The following is a 16,380-nucleotide window of genomic DNA, read 5'->3' as shown; positions in this document are numbered from 1 at the left end:
CATGGGCTTAGCTCTCAATTTGGTTTGGGCAAGCCTGCAAAGGCCTTTCTGTACATCTCACTATCAAGTCAAGAGCCCAAGTCTACCCATCACTCTTTGTGTTGTCCTTGCACCATAGAGGCACCTCATTGGTTACATCAAAAGCTTAAGCATGTACATACTAGCAAACCCTTATATTATATAAGGGGACACAAAATAGTGTAAAAGGAAGAAAGAACAAGGGGAGAAACAATTGCTTAGAAAACACAAAAACATAGTGAGCTAACTTCGATGGTTGACTATTCTTCAATTGTACCAACTTGGAGCTAACTTAGAGGACTTCTTGTATTGCGGAGACAATTGATCGTTCTTCAATTGTACTTAGACAAAGTTGGGAGCGATTTTGAGTGTGTGTGTGTGTGTGTGAGCTTAATGCATGCATGTGACCTATAAACATACAATGAATTATGCTAACATTTCCTTTTTTTAAAGATCAAATTAAGTATGATTTTTCTATTCCAAAATTAGGACCTCACATGTGGGATCAAAGACATTCATGAGGTTTGGGTATCATGTTGGTTTCTTTGTTGTTAAAAATGAAGATAAGATAAATATTATATGAAATTATGGTCTAGGGAAAAGGGGGGAGGGAGGGCCTTGCTTTTCATGCTAAAAGCATAGGCTTTTGTCTTTTATACCTTGCTTTTTACTTTTCCCTATTTTCGTTTTTGTGTAGGCCCCGAGTCCTAGCTGCAACTTGTTTTGGTTTAAGTTTATCATAGAACTCCAAATATAGTCATTTGGATACTCAAAACGATCGGAACAACACTAATCTACAAATTAACAGTGACGAATTGCGAAAATCTTCTCAAAATAGCTAAATGTCACTTTTCATGAAATGTGTCACTTTTGTACATTTTTGGGTTTGGACGACTTGTACCACGTTAGGTAAGTCTTTGCCTGTATTTTAATCCACCCAAACTTCTCATTAAGTTACTAAAATTCAAGAATGGATATTCAAACTACTTTGATGGACCAGTTGTGCTCCCTGAAAATCCTATAAAGATCCTGTTTAGTAACCGTGGAGAGAGGGGGGGGGGGGGGGGGGAAGGTGTTGTGATCATTTTCATAAACTCATTGTTCCATCGGACAAAGATTTTCAGATTCCAAGGCCAAAAACAGTAACAATGCAATACATAGACTTGTTCTCCCATCTGATACTTCGACTACCTGTACATGTGAAGACAGTCAACAAACATTTTTCACATATCTGGACCAATTTTCTGCTAATCTCAAGATCAAGTTATGAACAATAATAATTTCGATCTGATTAAGGATCCTTTCAATTTGATTTAAACTCCAATTTAATTAACAATGCTTTCAATAATCCCATTCTGTAAGTTCCACACTCTCATACAAAATCCTGGTTGAGTCCATACCATCAACATTGGTGTCCCAAAAGCAGGAGTTAGCTGTTGTCATGCCAGCCCCATTCTTTTGCATAATTATACATGTTGCTTGCAAATGTGAAGGAAACAATCAAGTTAAAATCATACCACCCCTTAAACGTTTAGGCTCTGGACATAATGCTTCATAGTAAACCCTTACCAACATATTTGAACGGCTTGTCTAGATCTGTAAGACGCTTCATGCAAAGCTCAACAATACTCGAAGTCCACTGGTCAACCTATCAATCAATTAATAATACTGTTTTCTTGAAGCACATAATTAGCCACTTCATGGCAGTTTATAATACCAGCCATACTCTTTTGCAATCTATATCTTTTTATCAATCAAGCCTTTCCTGTTTCAGATGTGCAAATACTGAAAGCAGAAAGCAGAACTGGGTAAGGTTTCAAGTGGCTGACTAACGGTGCCCTGTTTCCAATAGCAGTTTCCCAGTCAAAGCTGTGTGTGCACTATACAAAACTGGGTAAGGTTTCAAGTATTACATGTTTCAGGTGTAATCTCAAATTGATGTTATTAGATTGCCATATCAGATCATGTAGTAATGAGCTACTGTGGGAGGCTTGCTTCCCCAGACAAAGGGGCATGTGCAGTATGCTAAAATTTGATTGATCTTCAAATGTATATGCAGATATCGTGTCTCTAAATATAAGGGATTGATGAACTTCCCCTTGATGCCAAAATGAGCTGAATTTTTAGGACTCGGATGGAAAGCCACACAAGGGAATAAGCCCAATAAGTAAGACATGAGGATGAAATAAAGCAATGGAGACCACAATACAGTTTCCATCAGTAGGACAGAGACAAAACCACAATACGATTTTCAGTCCCTGAATAGAACCAAGAAGATTGGACAAAAGATATCCAAGAGTGACTCATGGACGGGCTTATCCATATCTATGAGTTTGCCCCTCAGTTGCTTCCTAATGAGTTTACCCCTCAAGTTGCTTCCTAATTCATATGATTCACCACCAGTGCTGGAGAATACGAAAATAAAATGAATTACTTAAGCATCCATGTGAATTAACGGATGATGTGGGAGGCACAAATTACAATATCAAGAGTACAAGAAACGAAACCTAATGCCACACCTTGAAGCCCAGTGATAGCCCAGAAATGTATGAAATTTGTTGATGAATAAACACTGCTCATTGAAGCCTGCAGAATAAAATGCTGCACCATTGTATCTGGACACTTCTAAGGCATTTACCTCAGTGTGCACACACCTACAGGTCCCCACTTCTAAGCCATGTATCTCAATGGCCAGGATCATGCTTAGACTTAGTGTACTGAGTGGGAGCAGATGACTAGCTCCTAAGCGGATAAGAGAGGGGCCTAGACATTTCTTTGGTGTATGATTTGCATTTTTGCACAAGCATGTATTGATTGCAGTTTGCTGAAAAAAGGTGCACAACTCCGCCCTTCCAGTTCGATTATAGGCATCATGCTTGAAACGTATGGCCGTGGATTTAAGGGCAAGAAATCATTTCATAATGTTCAATTTTGCAATCATACATAGGAAATGTATGCAGTTTGACTTGATTCCAGGCAAATAAGATCAGAATGCAGCTCAGACTGCTCATTTCTTCTTAGGAAAATTTACAGGTTGCATGGCTCACATCAGACAGTTTCTTGATAGAAACTCCTATGTTCATGGGGTATAAGCTAAATCTTTCTACCTAATATGCTAGGAGAGATGTGAAGTCAATGCATGAACAAGAGCTCACTGCTTGCACAGCTCACACCAGAGGACTGTTTTTGATAGAGACTCTCATGTGTATTGGATATAAGTTACGTTTTTCAACCCTATGAAGGATGGGAAGTCAGGTATGAAAAAGAGCTTGCCTACATCCTTTGAGGGATTGGTATAGGGAGGGCAATAATCCCAAGCATCTGTTGACTTATGCAATAACTGTACAAAAAGTCCATGCTACAAGCTGACCGCCTAACTTCCAAAGTCGTCTAGTACCGACTAACAGAGTCGCCAAGGTCCAGTCTCAAAAACAGCCTGATCCTTGACCTTGGCAAAGAGGGCACTATCCCATCTCCATGATGGACAAGATGCAAATGTGCACCCGCACCAAGTTGTGGATGAAACTTCCAAAGCTCTGATGAAGGTAAATCATGTAGATTTTGGGTAATTAATAGGTGAGATGGAAACTGAGGCTGACCACCCATCCAAGGGTAGATGGAGAATGCAAAGGCTTTCTGCCAAGGTGTGCCAAGGACCACACACGGTGGATCATGACCCTTTGAAACTGGAGGAAAAAGATCCCCCCTCTGATAGGGAATCCAGAAACTCATGAATCACGGCTTCCAAAGTGTCTAGTGAAGAAGGAATGACCGATGTAACTGCCAAAGAAGGCATTTGAGACTGCAAGTGCAACAAAGGCCTAACAAGTCCCTGAGATGTCCTGAATTTGAGTGGAAGAAGGATGGGAGGATGGAGTATCACAAATGATCTCCTTGATGCCCTCACCCGAGTCAGTGTCCATGCAGTCATACGAGGGAGGAGTAGAACTGGGCAGCCCCTACAGAGCTGCAAGTACCAAACCGAAGCCTCTCCCTCACAGTGGACCGGACTGTGGAACTGAAGGTGGTGGCAAACAACCATTGCCTCTCAATGGAGCAAACTATGAAGTGAGGATCATGCATGGAAGCCACTACACTTGAAAGTAGGTGGAGGAAACCTCCACAGCTTGTTGCAATAGTCTCCAAGAGGATTTATCACGTTTTAAGGTCCTAGAGCCTCCTACTACTGGAAAGGGCTTAGGGCATGCTGTACACATCTTATTACCTTGAGCATAGAACCCTGATAGCTGATGCAAACCAATCTCTGTCACCCAAAACAGTAAAATGACACAAGGCATGCCTAGGGATAGATGCATATACTCCAGTGGGATAGGGAGCAAAGGTTGTTGACAACAGCCTTCAGTGTAGCGATCATTCTTGCCACAGTATGTGCACCAAGTGGTTTGTGCATCATCCTATGGAAAAGAAGCTCTAGCACCTGTGTGTCAAACCTGTAATGAGAGGATGGGAGGGAGATCAAGATAATGGTATCTCCCAAACGATGTAATGGAATGAAGAACCTAGAATCTAAGAGCATGTTGCCACTTCCCACAACCTTTATTCACCTTCACAAAGGATGAGGAAAGAAGCCTACTGTAGAAGATCAAAGAGCCGCAAAATGCAGTGAGATGCTGGAGATGAGGGGCTGCAATAAGGGGCAGCTGCAACAAGACTGCTGGGCAGCCAGTTTTATGTGTAAATACAGCCTGTTGGGTGATGTCAGCAGATGCAGCAACCTCCTATCCAGCCAAACTCAAAGTCTGCATGCAGCAAACTGGTTGCAGTAATCAACACTAATGTCTACAGCACTCCAGTTGATGACAGCAAAAGGGATGTCTTCTGGGCAGCCTGTTTGAGGACAGACCACAGCAGTGGAAGGAGTTAGGGATAGGTTGTCAACTGCTGAAGATAGTGTGACCGAAGAACAATGATGGAATCATCAGGGAAGAATGGGAATGAGCATGGATTTGATCTGGAGTGGAATGAGTAGGGTTGTAGATGAATGCCCACAACATGCCCTTTTAGGGGGGATTTTGGTGCATTTGTCCTACTGTGTAAAATAAAGATCAACAAATCTGAATAAAGCCTTTTTGAGGCAGTTAGTGAAGAGCAAAATTAGGTGTGAATGCACTATGATCAATTGTTAATGCATGCCATGATTTTGGTTGCTCAGCACCCCCTCTCAAAAAGGTGCCCTTAGAGAAGAGAGACATGCTCCACCCACCAAGGGCTAGTAAATGTACAGTAAATATAGAAATAATAGTATCCCCAATTAATGCAGTCATGTGGCAAGGTTCTCAATAACGAGGATCATCAATAGTTGAGACGGGGGTGGAACGCAGTGGCATCCCGCCGTCCCAAAGAAGAAGACTGAAATAGAAGTACTTGTACAAGGTGATGCCCCAAACTCGACCTCAGGAGACAAAGCTAGTGCTTAGAAGAATGCAAAGGCATGCCTTATCCTGTTTTTTTTTTTTTTTTTTTTTTTTTTGGGAGTGTTATGACAGAGAGCGCGAGGATCGAGACACGCAATGCTTTCTCACAGCACACACACACACACAGAGTATGTGTGTGCAGAGTAGAGAGGAGAGTGAGCACAACGTTCTTGGGTACAAACGACTAGTGTACCTCTTTAGGTTTTAGATAGATATATAAGAAAGTACAAATGTACTAAGGGTGTGTTCACACCCGAGCACATATAAAAGGCACGATGGCCCTTTATTCCCAACAACCTCCCACCTAAAGGCAATGTGCCTTAAGAGGAGAAAAGAATCAGCTAAGTCTAGGTATGTACAAAGCTGATATACATATACCTATCCAACTCCCATCATCTATCGGCAATGAACAAACCGCTCTACTGGAAGACCCTTCGTGAGAATATCCGTAGGATTATCATCCGTATGCACCTTGACAAGCTCAATGCTCTTGCTGTCAAGTACATCTCTAATGAAGTGATACTTCACCTATATGTGCTTCGTCTTTGCATGAAAGACGAGATTCCATGCTAGCATGATAGCACTCTAACTATCACAATGGAGAACAGGTAACTCTGTAATGCCAAGCTCTCCCACCAAACATGAAAGCTATAAAGCCTCCTTGCATGCCTCAGTGGCAGCCATATACTATGCCTCTATAATAGACAATGCAACACACTTTTGTAGCCTGGAGATCCAAGAGACTGCTCCTCTTGTAAAGGTAAACACATACCCAGAAGTGGACTTTCTCCAATCCGCATGACCAGCATAGTCTGCATCCATAAAGCCAACGACAGATGCCTTCTGCTTTCCAAAGCAGATGCACAAATCCTTTGTGCCTTTGAGGTATCTCATAATACCTTTCACTGCTTCCCAATGCTTTTTACCTGGGTTTGCCATGTATCTGCTAACCACTCCCACTACAAAGGCAATGTCAGGACGTGTAGCAACCATAGCATACATCAAACTGCCAACAACTGAAGCATATGGTATCTTGGCCATGTCAACCTTCTCATCATCAGATGTAGGCCTGTCGTCTGCACTAAGTTTCACATATGGAGGCAATGGAACCCCAATTTTTTCCCCCCTCCATATTGAAACGCTGCAAAACCTTGGAGATATACTCTTGCTGAGATAGATAGAGTAATCCTTTTGACCTATTTCTGAGTATTCGCATGCCAAGAATGTGATTTTCATCACCAAGATCCTTCATGTCAAAGCTGCCATGAAGACTTTGCTTCAGCGAGTCCAAGGTATGAGTATCCCTGCCAGCAATCAGCAAGTCATCAACATATAGAACCAAGATAATCAGGCTACCATTTGCTGCCTTCTTGGTGTACAAACAGTGATCCACTTGACTTCTATGAAAACCTTGAGACTACATAAATGTATCAAACTTATGATACCATTCTCTTGGTGCTTGTTTCAGCCCATACAAACTCTTTTTGAGTTTACATACCATCTTCTCTCTCCCTTTTGCCACAAACCCTTCAGAATGCTGCATATATATGTCTTCATGCAAATCACCATGTAAGAATGCAGTCTTTGCATCCATCTGTATGAGCTCCATATCTTCAGCTGCAACCAAGCCCAAAATGGTTCTCAATGTAATCATCTTGACTACAAGAGAGAAGATCTTATTAAAGTCAACTCCATGTTTCTGCTTGTATCCCTTCGCAACCAATCTTGCTTTGTACTTTGGCGAGGAACAAGAAGTGACCTTCATCTTGTAAACCCATTTGCATGGAAGGGTTTTCTGTCCTTCAGGCAACTGCACCAAGTCCCAAGTGCCATTTTTCTCGAGAGATTCCATCTCTGACAACATGGCTTTATAGCATTTCTTGCTGTCCTGTCTGTCCATTACTTCCTTGAAGTAAAACGGTTCACCACGGTCTATCAACATGACATAATCAGCCACATTGTTTGTACCAGGAACGAATCTGTCAAGTTGTTTAGTAGCCCTAGACGATCTCCTAGCCCAATGATCATTGTTTGTTGACTGTTGAGCCTGCAAATTTCCATGTTCAGCTTGCTGTCCTGGCATTTCAGCCTGCAAATCAGCATTAACAGCTTGTTGTCCTGGCTGTTCCTGCACATCCAGTGGCTCATCATTATGGGCAATAGCTGGCTGATCATTTCCAGCATTATTTTTTGCATTTGCAGGTTCATTTACAGCAGGTATTTGCTGCTGTACAGCAGGCACATTTTGCTATCCAGAAGGTATTTCTTCCCGAAATACAACCCTACAAACTTCCTCTGTTCTTTCGGACTGTTTGTACATGCGATCTTCCCGGAAGATAACATCATTGCTGCATACTACTTTTCTTTTCTCGGAATCCCATAATCTATACCCCATTTCACCTTCATCACCATATCCTAGGAAAATACATTTACAGGACTTTGGCTCCAGTTTGCTGTGTTCTTCCTTACCTATGTGCACAAATGCTTTGCAGCCAAACACTTTCAAGTGTGCATACGAAGGTGGCTTGCCCGACCATACTTCTTGGGAAACTCCCCCCTCCCCTCCCCGAAGACCTGTTTGGTGACCGGTTAATCAAGTGTAAGGCTATCATAACCACCTCTGCCCAGAAACCATGAGGTAAAGCAGCATAAGACAGCATCATACGGACCTTATCTTGTATGGTCCGATTCATACGCTCTGCAACTCCATTTTGGGGTGGATTATGAGGAGCAATGAGCTCCTTCTTTATCCCTTTGCTATCACAAAATGCCTGAAAGGCCTTGGACACATATTCCCCACCATTGTTAGAGCCAAGACACTTAAGTGTCTTATCAGTCTGATTCTCAACCAATGCCAAGAATTTTTTAAGCTTGTCAAGCACTTTGTCCTTGCGACGAATAGAATAAATCCATACCTTCCGTGTAGCATCATCAACAAATGTGACAAAGTATTTCTTTCCCCCTAAAGATAACCCTGGCATCTGACATACATCGGAATGTATTAACTCTAGAGAAGAAAATTCCAGCGAAAGAGACTTCTTATGACGTCATGCATGTTTACCATAAACACAATGATCACAATGCTCAAAGTCAGCATAACAAAGACAAGGCAAATAACCCAAACGAGAAAGCACTTTCATTCCAATTTGACTTGTGTATCCCAACCGGCCATGCCACAAAGAAACACTTGGCTGCTCGGTCACGGCAACAACATGGTCACGCATACTAGATACATGGAGAGGATACAAGGTATCACTTTTACAACCTATGGCAATCACTCTAGATCCCTTATAGATCTTCCATTTCCCATCACCAAAGGTGGTATGAAATCCATCGTCATCTAGCTGCCCTGTGCTAATCAAGCTCTTCTGCATAGTTGTCCACAAGATGGACAACACTATGTTGACCCCTTGTATAGTCAAAAAACCACTCATGATGAGGGGTGACATGAAAGGAAGCACCTGAATCTAGAATCCAAGTATGCATGTCATCATCCGTATTTGCAAGTAAAGCATGTATACTAAAGTGTGAAGAGACAAAGAGTACGTCATTCCTGCTATCACTGTCATGAGTGACTACATTCACCTCTTTAATTTTGACACTGCTCTTTCTAGGCTGACTCTCTTTCTTCTCTTCCTTGCTATCATCTGTCTTCTTGCCCTTTCCTTTCTCTTTCTTCCATTTGTAGCAGTCACGTTTAAAGTGACCCTTCTTGCCACAATGATGGCATTCAACATCCTTACCACGTGATTTACTGCGTCCCTTGCTATCAGATTTGCCTTTTTGCTGTGATCTGCCCCTAGTATGCAAAGCACTGGAAGACTTACTCGATGCATTGTTCTGCCGATTCATTTCTTCCATGAGTAGAGCACTCTCTACATCAGCATACAGGAGGATCACATTAGAATTGCTCATAGCACTCCTGAATGTATCCCAACTCTCTGGCAGAGTGCAAAGCAAGAACGTAGACTTAAATTCTTTATCAATCATGAACTTCAAGGCAACCAGCTGGCTAAAATGGAGTTAAACTCACTCAAGTGAATAGACATTGTTGTATCCTCTTTCATACGCAAATCCATAAGCTTTTTCAGCCAATAAACTTTGCTTGCGGTACTCTTCTGGGCATACAGTTCTTCCAGTTGAGTCCAAATAGCATAGGCAGACTCCAAACCTTTAATGTTAAACAGCAAGGGATCAGAAATCAATAGCTCGATGGCTGAGTGTGCAAGCTCATTTAACTCATCCCAATCTTCCTATTCCATATCTGCGGGCTTTGCCCCTTTAGTCTTAATCGGCTTTGCTTGCTTTTTCTGCAACAGGATATTATAGCACTGTTTTTGCCAGACTGCAAAGTTATATGCTCCTTCAAGCTTCTTAATGTGCATGAGATGACTACTGTCACTGCTGCCAGCCATGATTATCAGCCCAAATGTGACCAAAAAAAAAAAAAACCAGCAAATACAGGCCCAAACTTTCACACAAGTGACCAAGGTACAAACAAGTACCAACCAGCAATAAATGACCACATAAAAGCAGAAATTTCAGACCTGCAAATAAATTTTCAGAAGCACTAAACCTTGTGCTACAGCACTCCACAACTGATTACAGTTGTTCCAAGGACAAATACATCACATTACATGAGAAGTCCCAAATTTTAGCTGCAATTTCTGTTGTACATATGCACCCACGGGCACAAAATTTGACATGCATGGTCAAAAGCCCCAAAATTTTTGTGCTCAAAGCATCAACCATACATTTGCATTGTCTCTGACATGCATAGAATAGACCAATTTTGCCAAAATAGAGCAATTTCAGCAAAACCCCCAAATTTTTCCAAGTGCTAGATGTCCGAATTGCATGGAATTAAACCTGTATGTACATAAAATGACAAAATGGCACACAAATTTCACCCAAACAGCAAAAGCCCCAAATTGCACGGGGTCCAATGTGCATCAATGTCGAGAAATTGGGTAAATTTCAGCCCAATTCTTGCATGTACATGAAAAGCCCCAAATGTCGGAGGCAAAATGTCACAAATTCTTGCAATTTCTGAGACATATATCATTGTTGTGTCTTGCTCACATCAAATCTGAACAAATCCCCAAATTTCTCGAGATCCAATGTCAAGAAATTTTACTCAAAAGAGCAAAATTCTCATAGACTTGGCGAAATCCCCAATTTAATTGAGGTCACCACACGCAATATCTACAATTTCTGATTTGAATATCTCTGCCAGGCATAGACAAGGTCAAATCTTAAAAAGGCCCAAATTTTCGGGTTCAAAGTTGCACAAATCTGAGTATTGTCCCTCCAGCGCGTGACCTTCTAGTCCCATCACGTATTGCTGCATGCCTGCTGCCACAAGCTCAACAACCACCGACTGGTTGTCTGTTCCCGTCGATCTACCGTCGCCCAGCTATCATGTCTTTTGCCTGCCGTCAGCTGGTCTGATCTCGAAAAGCATGCTCAACCTATGCTCTAATACCAATTTGTTATGATAGAGAGTGCGAGGATTGTGATACACAATGCTTTCTCACAGCACAAAGAGAGAGAGAGAGTGCAGAGTAGAGAGGAGAGTGAGCACGATGTGCTTGGGTACAAACAACTAGTGTACCTCTTTAGGTTTTAGATAGATATATAAGAAAGTACAAATGTGCTAAGGGTGTGTTCACACCCGAGCACATATAAAAGGCACAATGGCTCTTTATTCCCAACAGGGAGAGAGAGAGAGAGAAAGAGAGAGAGAGAGAGAGAGAGAGAGAGAGAGAGAGGACATTATCCCCATCTCCATCCTGGACAAGATATGGAGAGACAATGGCTGAAACATACAAGGCTCCAATGATAAATTCTATAGATCCTTGGCAATCAATACATGATATGTTAGCTTGAGGTCGACCACCCCATCCAAGGGTAGATGAAGAATGCAAATGTCCTTTTCCAAGTTGCATGAAGGGCTACACAATGAATCATGACTCCTTCTGAAACTTGAGGAAGATCCACCTTTCAAGCCCTCTTTGAATTCTCTCAAAAGGAGATAGGAAATCCAAAACTCGTGACTCACAACCTTTGGAGTGTTTGACAAAGAAGAAATGACTACTGCAAGTGCAAGTATTTGAGACTATGATGGAACAAAGGCCTACTAAGTCCCAAGGGTATCATCTTGAATCTGAGTGGAAAAGGAATAGGATAGAGGGGTATCACAAATGATCTCCTTGATATTGAAACCAGCCTTTCTCTTCGGATAGGGTGGTAAAACCTAATCGAGAACTTAATTACAACAATTAATAATTAAGCATAAATTGAAATGCACACATTACCTTAATAGTCTTGGACAATAGACATTTGGTTGACTGGCGTCCCTTTTGGTATTTCTTTAACTTTTATTGCTAATGGACACTATACAAGTTGAGATTCCACAATCTCCTTTGCTGATCCAAAAGCCCCTAGCTGTAATAATAATCAACAAGCAATTCTAGCCATTTGCCCCTTGACTTTTCACCAAGACTTGCACAATTGGAACCACAAACTAGCCAAATGCTGCCCCAACTTATAATGAATGGGCTGACATCTGAATTCCTTGATAATCAACAAATTCATGGTGCTAAATTTAGTGTACGATGCCTTCTCCCATTGACATGAGTCCCGACATGGCTGTCAAACCCTAATTTTTGCAAAAATTTAGGATTCAGAGCAAAAATCCTCCTTCTATCCACCAAATGTGGCTAAGATCTGCTCCAAATGGCTGAGAAATGCTAAGATCTTTTGAGAAATTACTAGAGAATGTGAGAGAAAGCCAACATGAGAGAGAAATCTGATTTTCTTTGTAAGAAAACCCTAGAATCTGCCTACTGACTGCTCTAGTCTGCATTTAACGCAGCCATCTATTGCCAGGCACCTCCAAAATGCTGTCACCTAATTAGCAATGATGTTGCCAGTCCCTGGAAGGTGTCTCTCTACTATCCCCTACTTACTGAGGTTCCCCTAGATTGTTGTCTTCTGCAGCCAACAAATTGTTGTTCTCTGATCAAAAAATGGACCAACAACTCCCTCTCTCTCTCTCTCTCCTAGGCTGTAAACTAACTCAATGGCTAAGACCCCAGCCCCCCAAAAAAATTTCTCAATTTGCATGGGAATTTTTGCCAAGTGGCAACCTTCTAAATCCATTTTTCAACATTATCCAGTCATTTAATTAATTTTCAATCCTTTTGAGCTTGCTGAAATTAAATGTGCCCATCCATAATTGAATTGGCTAGGCCATTCATAACCTAGAGTGGTCCCCAATCTCTGTTGACCCTTAGACTAGCATTAATTAATTTATTAATGCTAGTCCCTAGTGTCACCATTGACACTTATTGGACAAATAACTATCCTAGAGAAAAAACTGACACCAACTAACCCCCAAAGCCTAGCTGGCATAACTTATGGGAATATGTGTATGGCAAACAGAGAGACAATCAATGAGCTTGAACACTCAGATGAATGAAATTGATGAATCATGTACAATGATGATACGATGGAGTCTCAAGGTTCCATGTCTCATGGACCAGTACTTAGATGAGCAGAGAGGAGTCGATGATGTCAAGCAACACTCACAGATGACTGCGCTTTCCTTATTGATTGGGTGGCAGCACCTATGAAGTAATTTGCACTGTGAAGGGCAGTTCTTTTGGGAAAGAAGTCGACGATGAAGATGAGACTTGTTCTCAATGAAGACAACTGCAGTTGGATGAAGGCCAGCTGCAAATGATGGATGCCAACTCCAAAACACAAATGCTGATGAAGAAGATTACCATTAGGCAGCAAATGAATGCTGTCGAATGCTGTGGATGAGCAGATTGCTGCAAAACACAATGATTGGTGATGATGGACTCCAGCATGCAGGCAATGAAGGCTGAAAGTGGAAGCCTGCTGCAGAAGGTTAAAAAGCTACAAAAGTACACTGAGATGCTAAGGGGCAGCTGCAACAAGACTGCTGGCCCCTGGGCGGCCAGTTTTATGTGTAACACAGCCTGTCAAATGACATCGGCAGATGCAGCAACCTCTTGTCCAGCAAAACCCAAAGTCTGCATGCAGCAACCTAGTCACAGCAATCAGCACTGATGTCACCAGCACTCCGATTGATGGCAGCAGAAGGTAAGACTGTTGGGTGGCCTGTTTGAGGGGAGATCACAACAGTGAAAGGAGTGAGGAACAGGTCATCAGCTGCTGAAGATAGAGTGTGACTGAAGTACGGTGATGGAATGATCAAGGAAGAATGGGAATGAGTGTGGATAATCTGATCTGAGGAGCGATGAGTGGGGGTGTAGATGAATGCCCAAAACATGCCCATTTATAGGGGATTTTGGTGCATTTGTCCGACCATGTAAAATAAAGGAAAAGCCATTTTGGAGCCATTAATACAGAGCAAAATTAGGCATTAATGCACTACAATTAATTGTTAATGCATGCCATGATTTTGGTCACTCAATAGCCCCACCAAGCTGTTTAGACATCTTCATGAGACTATTATCAAGGTGCACTAAAGCCTTTTCTTCCCTTGAGATAAGACACACACACCCAAACACCCTTCAAAGGGAAGGAGGGTGTGGCTCCCCTCCAAATATTAGCCAAAGAGCTAACAAGAGGCAAACTGACATTGTTCCTATGCGCAAATAAGGTAGCTTGCAAGCCAAATGAATAGTGGAGCTTGATCAAACTAGGAATCTCATCCTTGGTGACCCTAAGGAAGAGGACCAACCAAGTGTTTGAGTGGGTAAGAGCCTGAACTGACACCAAAACACAATGTGAATGTATGTGTCCAAGTGTCAAGAGGGTAAGAGCCAGGACTTATGCAAAAACACCATAGAATGTAGATGCCCAACCAAGTGATGCACCCAACAAGACTTAATAACCCACAACCTCACAATTATGAGCCGAAGTCTTAAATGCTAGGACGTCACCTTTGGGATGGATGTACCAAAAGCCTTAAACCAGTAGGTGGACAAAACAAGCCCTTGATTGTAAAAACCATGGCAAAAGGCTTCAAAAGGTGGTCTATACTTTGCATTTATGTGCTTTATTGGAGATGCATGAACGTGTAAAAGCGTTATCTACTTATCAGAGTAGATTCCAATATTTCAAGTACCAATCTATCATAGCACAGTTACGGCACTAAGGTGTACTTCATATGCTTGTGCATGTTATGCATGATCTCTGTGGAAATGCTATAACAAAGTAAATCAGAGTAAAAACTATGGATGTATGGGTAGCTACAGGTCTTGCAAAAGCATAAATCAATCCAAAGCAATTCAAAACATCTGCATACTTTATGAGCACGATTCCACAAAGAAAGGGTTGTAAAAACAACAGCAATAACGTGATGATGACAATTTAATTTCACAAGTCAAATAGTTGGGAGCCACAAGATAAACTTATCTCAAATGTTTTGTAAAAGAAACAGCATAATGTGAAATTGATGATCCATGCGTAAGGACCAAGAGTAAACCTTGTCATGATGGAACTGTGAACTCATGATCGAGTCATCAATGGAGTTCTTGATAATTGTGTCAATCTCATCGGATAAGAACCTGGGCTGTAGAGAACACAATCATAAACAGATTCACACCACCAAAGCCATGTACAAAGGTAAGGTTTCCGTCTGATCATCCAGATGCATTAGGTAACCCAAAACACATCTTGAAAACCTTCACTGAATGTGGTGAAAAGTTCATGAATCAAACAACCTTCTCGTTTATTTCCAGGTTTCGGCCCATAAAATGCTTTGAACTGTTGCGCATAGATGGACTTTTACTTACATCAATTTGAGGCTCGGACTCCATGAAGAGGCTTTTAATGAACTCGTAACTCAGAGCGCAGAACGGTGTACATGCCCATGGCAAGGTATATGTCTACCGCCTGTGTAGAACACTGAGAAGTGTGCCAAAACCATGGCTTCAGCTTCATCAACACTACGGCAAAGGGAATAAACCTGCATAGATCGCAAAGCTCAATTAAACCCACTAACAGATTTGCGAACCTGCTTAGATCTGTGCTGTCACGCGCCTCGATCCCCAGAGAGCGAGAGAGCGCTAACCACCTCATGTGCATGTCAAAAGGAACGAACCATAACTGTATTCCACTTAAAAATATTGGCAACCATCAATCTTGTATCTTTCGTAATGTTGTGGGCATTCTAATCCTCGCCTCACTCAACCTATCATTTCAAAGAATCTTAACTAGGCGCCTTTCCCAACATCAATTAGCAATTACACCACTTCGCATCTTAGGCCTGATTCAGACAATGGCGGACGGATGCACGCTTTTTTTGCACTGTGTGTGAATATATCTGACGGCCGGCCATAAGTACCACAAGTTCTTGCTTGGATTGTTGGTTTATGTGGCTAGATAGAGCCCGCACGATCTTAGCAGGAGTTTAAATCTCATGGTTCCTTTTTATTCCGAAAAGGTAATGGGCCTTGTCCGGTACATTAAGGTTGGACATGTATATCTTCGCGCGGAAATCATCTTGACGAATCCCTTTTCAACACGCCAGCATCACGAGCCTGCACTTATGTGGCCGTCCGCACAGTCTGAACTGGGCCTTATTGTACGCTTCATATGGCAAGAGGTTCCATGGGTGGTTGGGCCATGGAACTAAAAGCAACCTTGAAAGATCCAACATCTTTTATGTTCTATAACCATAACTTCACATGCGTATAAACATGCTCTATAAAAAGTACCATAAGATCTAAATATATTCTCAATATGATTCTAGGATGTATTGAAAATGACATAAAGATTATTATTCACACAAATTTAACTTGCATATATACTTGTATATGAATATATAAGCAATAATATCCGTACATGTAGTGATACTAATGTATCATAAATAGATAAGTACATAATACAATTTTGCACACATTAACCATCCAAATGATGAATAAAG

The 16,380-nt window shown here is 41.7% G+C and overlaps 1 protein-coding gene across 4 annotated transcripts; it reads right to left on the bottom strand.

Annotated features, from left to right (window-relative positions):
* Nucleotides 1–844: 844 nt before the first annotated feature.
* LOC148013998 (uncharacterized) lies at nucleotides 845–15,707 on the bottom strand. 4 transcript variants are annotated; one of them, XM_087666350.1, is made up of 6 exons: nucleotides 15,469–15,707; nucleotides 15,248–15,359; nucleotides 14,938–15,019; nucleotides 1,588–1,657; nucleotides 1,419–1,496; nucleotides 845–1,209 (listed from the first exon to the last, which is right to left on the bottom strand). In XM_087666350.1, coding segments are annotated over exons 2-6 (303 nt in total). In that variant the 5' UTR covers nucleotides 15,250–15,359; nucleotides 15,469–15,707; the 3' UTR covers nucleotides 845–1,138. The 4 variants fall into 4 exon arrangements, with proteins under 4 accessions (XP_087522476.1, XP_087522473.1, XP_087522474.1 ...); XM_087666347.1 differs by having other exon boundaries at nucleotides 14,938–15,024; nucleotides 15,469–15,698; XM_087666348.1 differs by having other exon boundaries at nucleotides 1,588–1,666; nucleotides 15,469–15,693.
* Between the last annotated feature and the right edge of the window lie 673 nt (nucleotides 15,708–16,380).

The sequence above is a fragment of the Lygodium microphyllum genome, chromosome 25, assembly GCF_053477565.2.
Source record: "Lygodium microphyllum isolate KBCC chromosome 25, Lygodium_microphyllum_v1.1.10, whole genome shotgun sequence".
NCBI classification, from domain to species: domain Eukaryota; kingdom Viridiplantae; phylum Streptophyta; class Polypodiopsida; order Schizaeales; family Lygodiaceae; genus Lygodium; species Lygodium microphyllum.
Note: the sequence above shows the minus strand (reverse complement) of the source record. Positions and strands in the feature narration are given on the sequence as shown.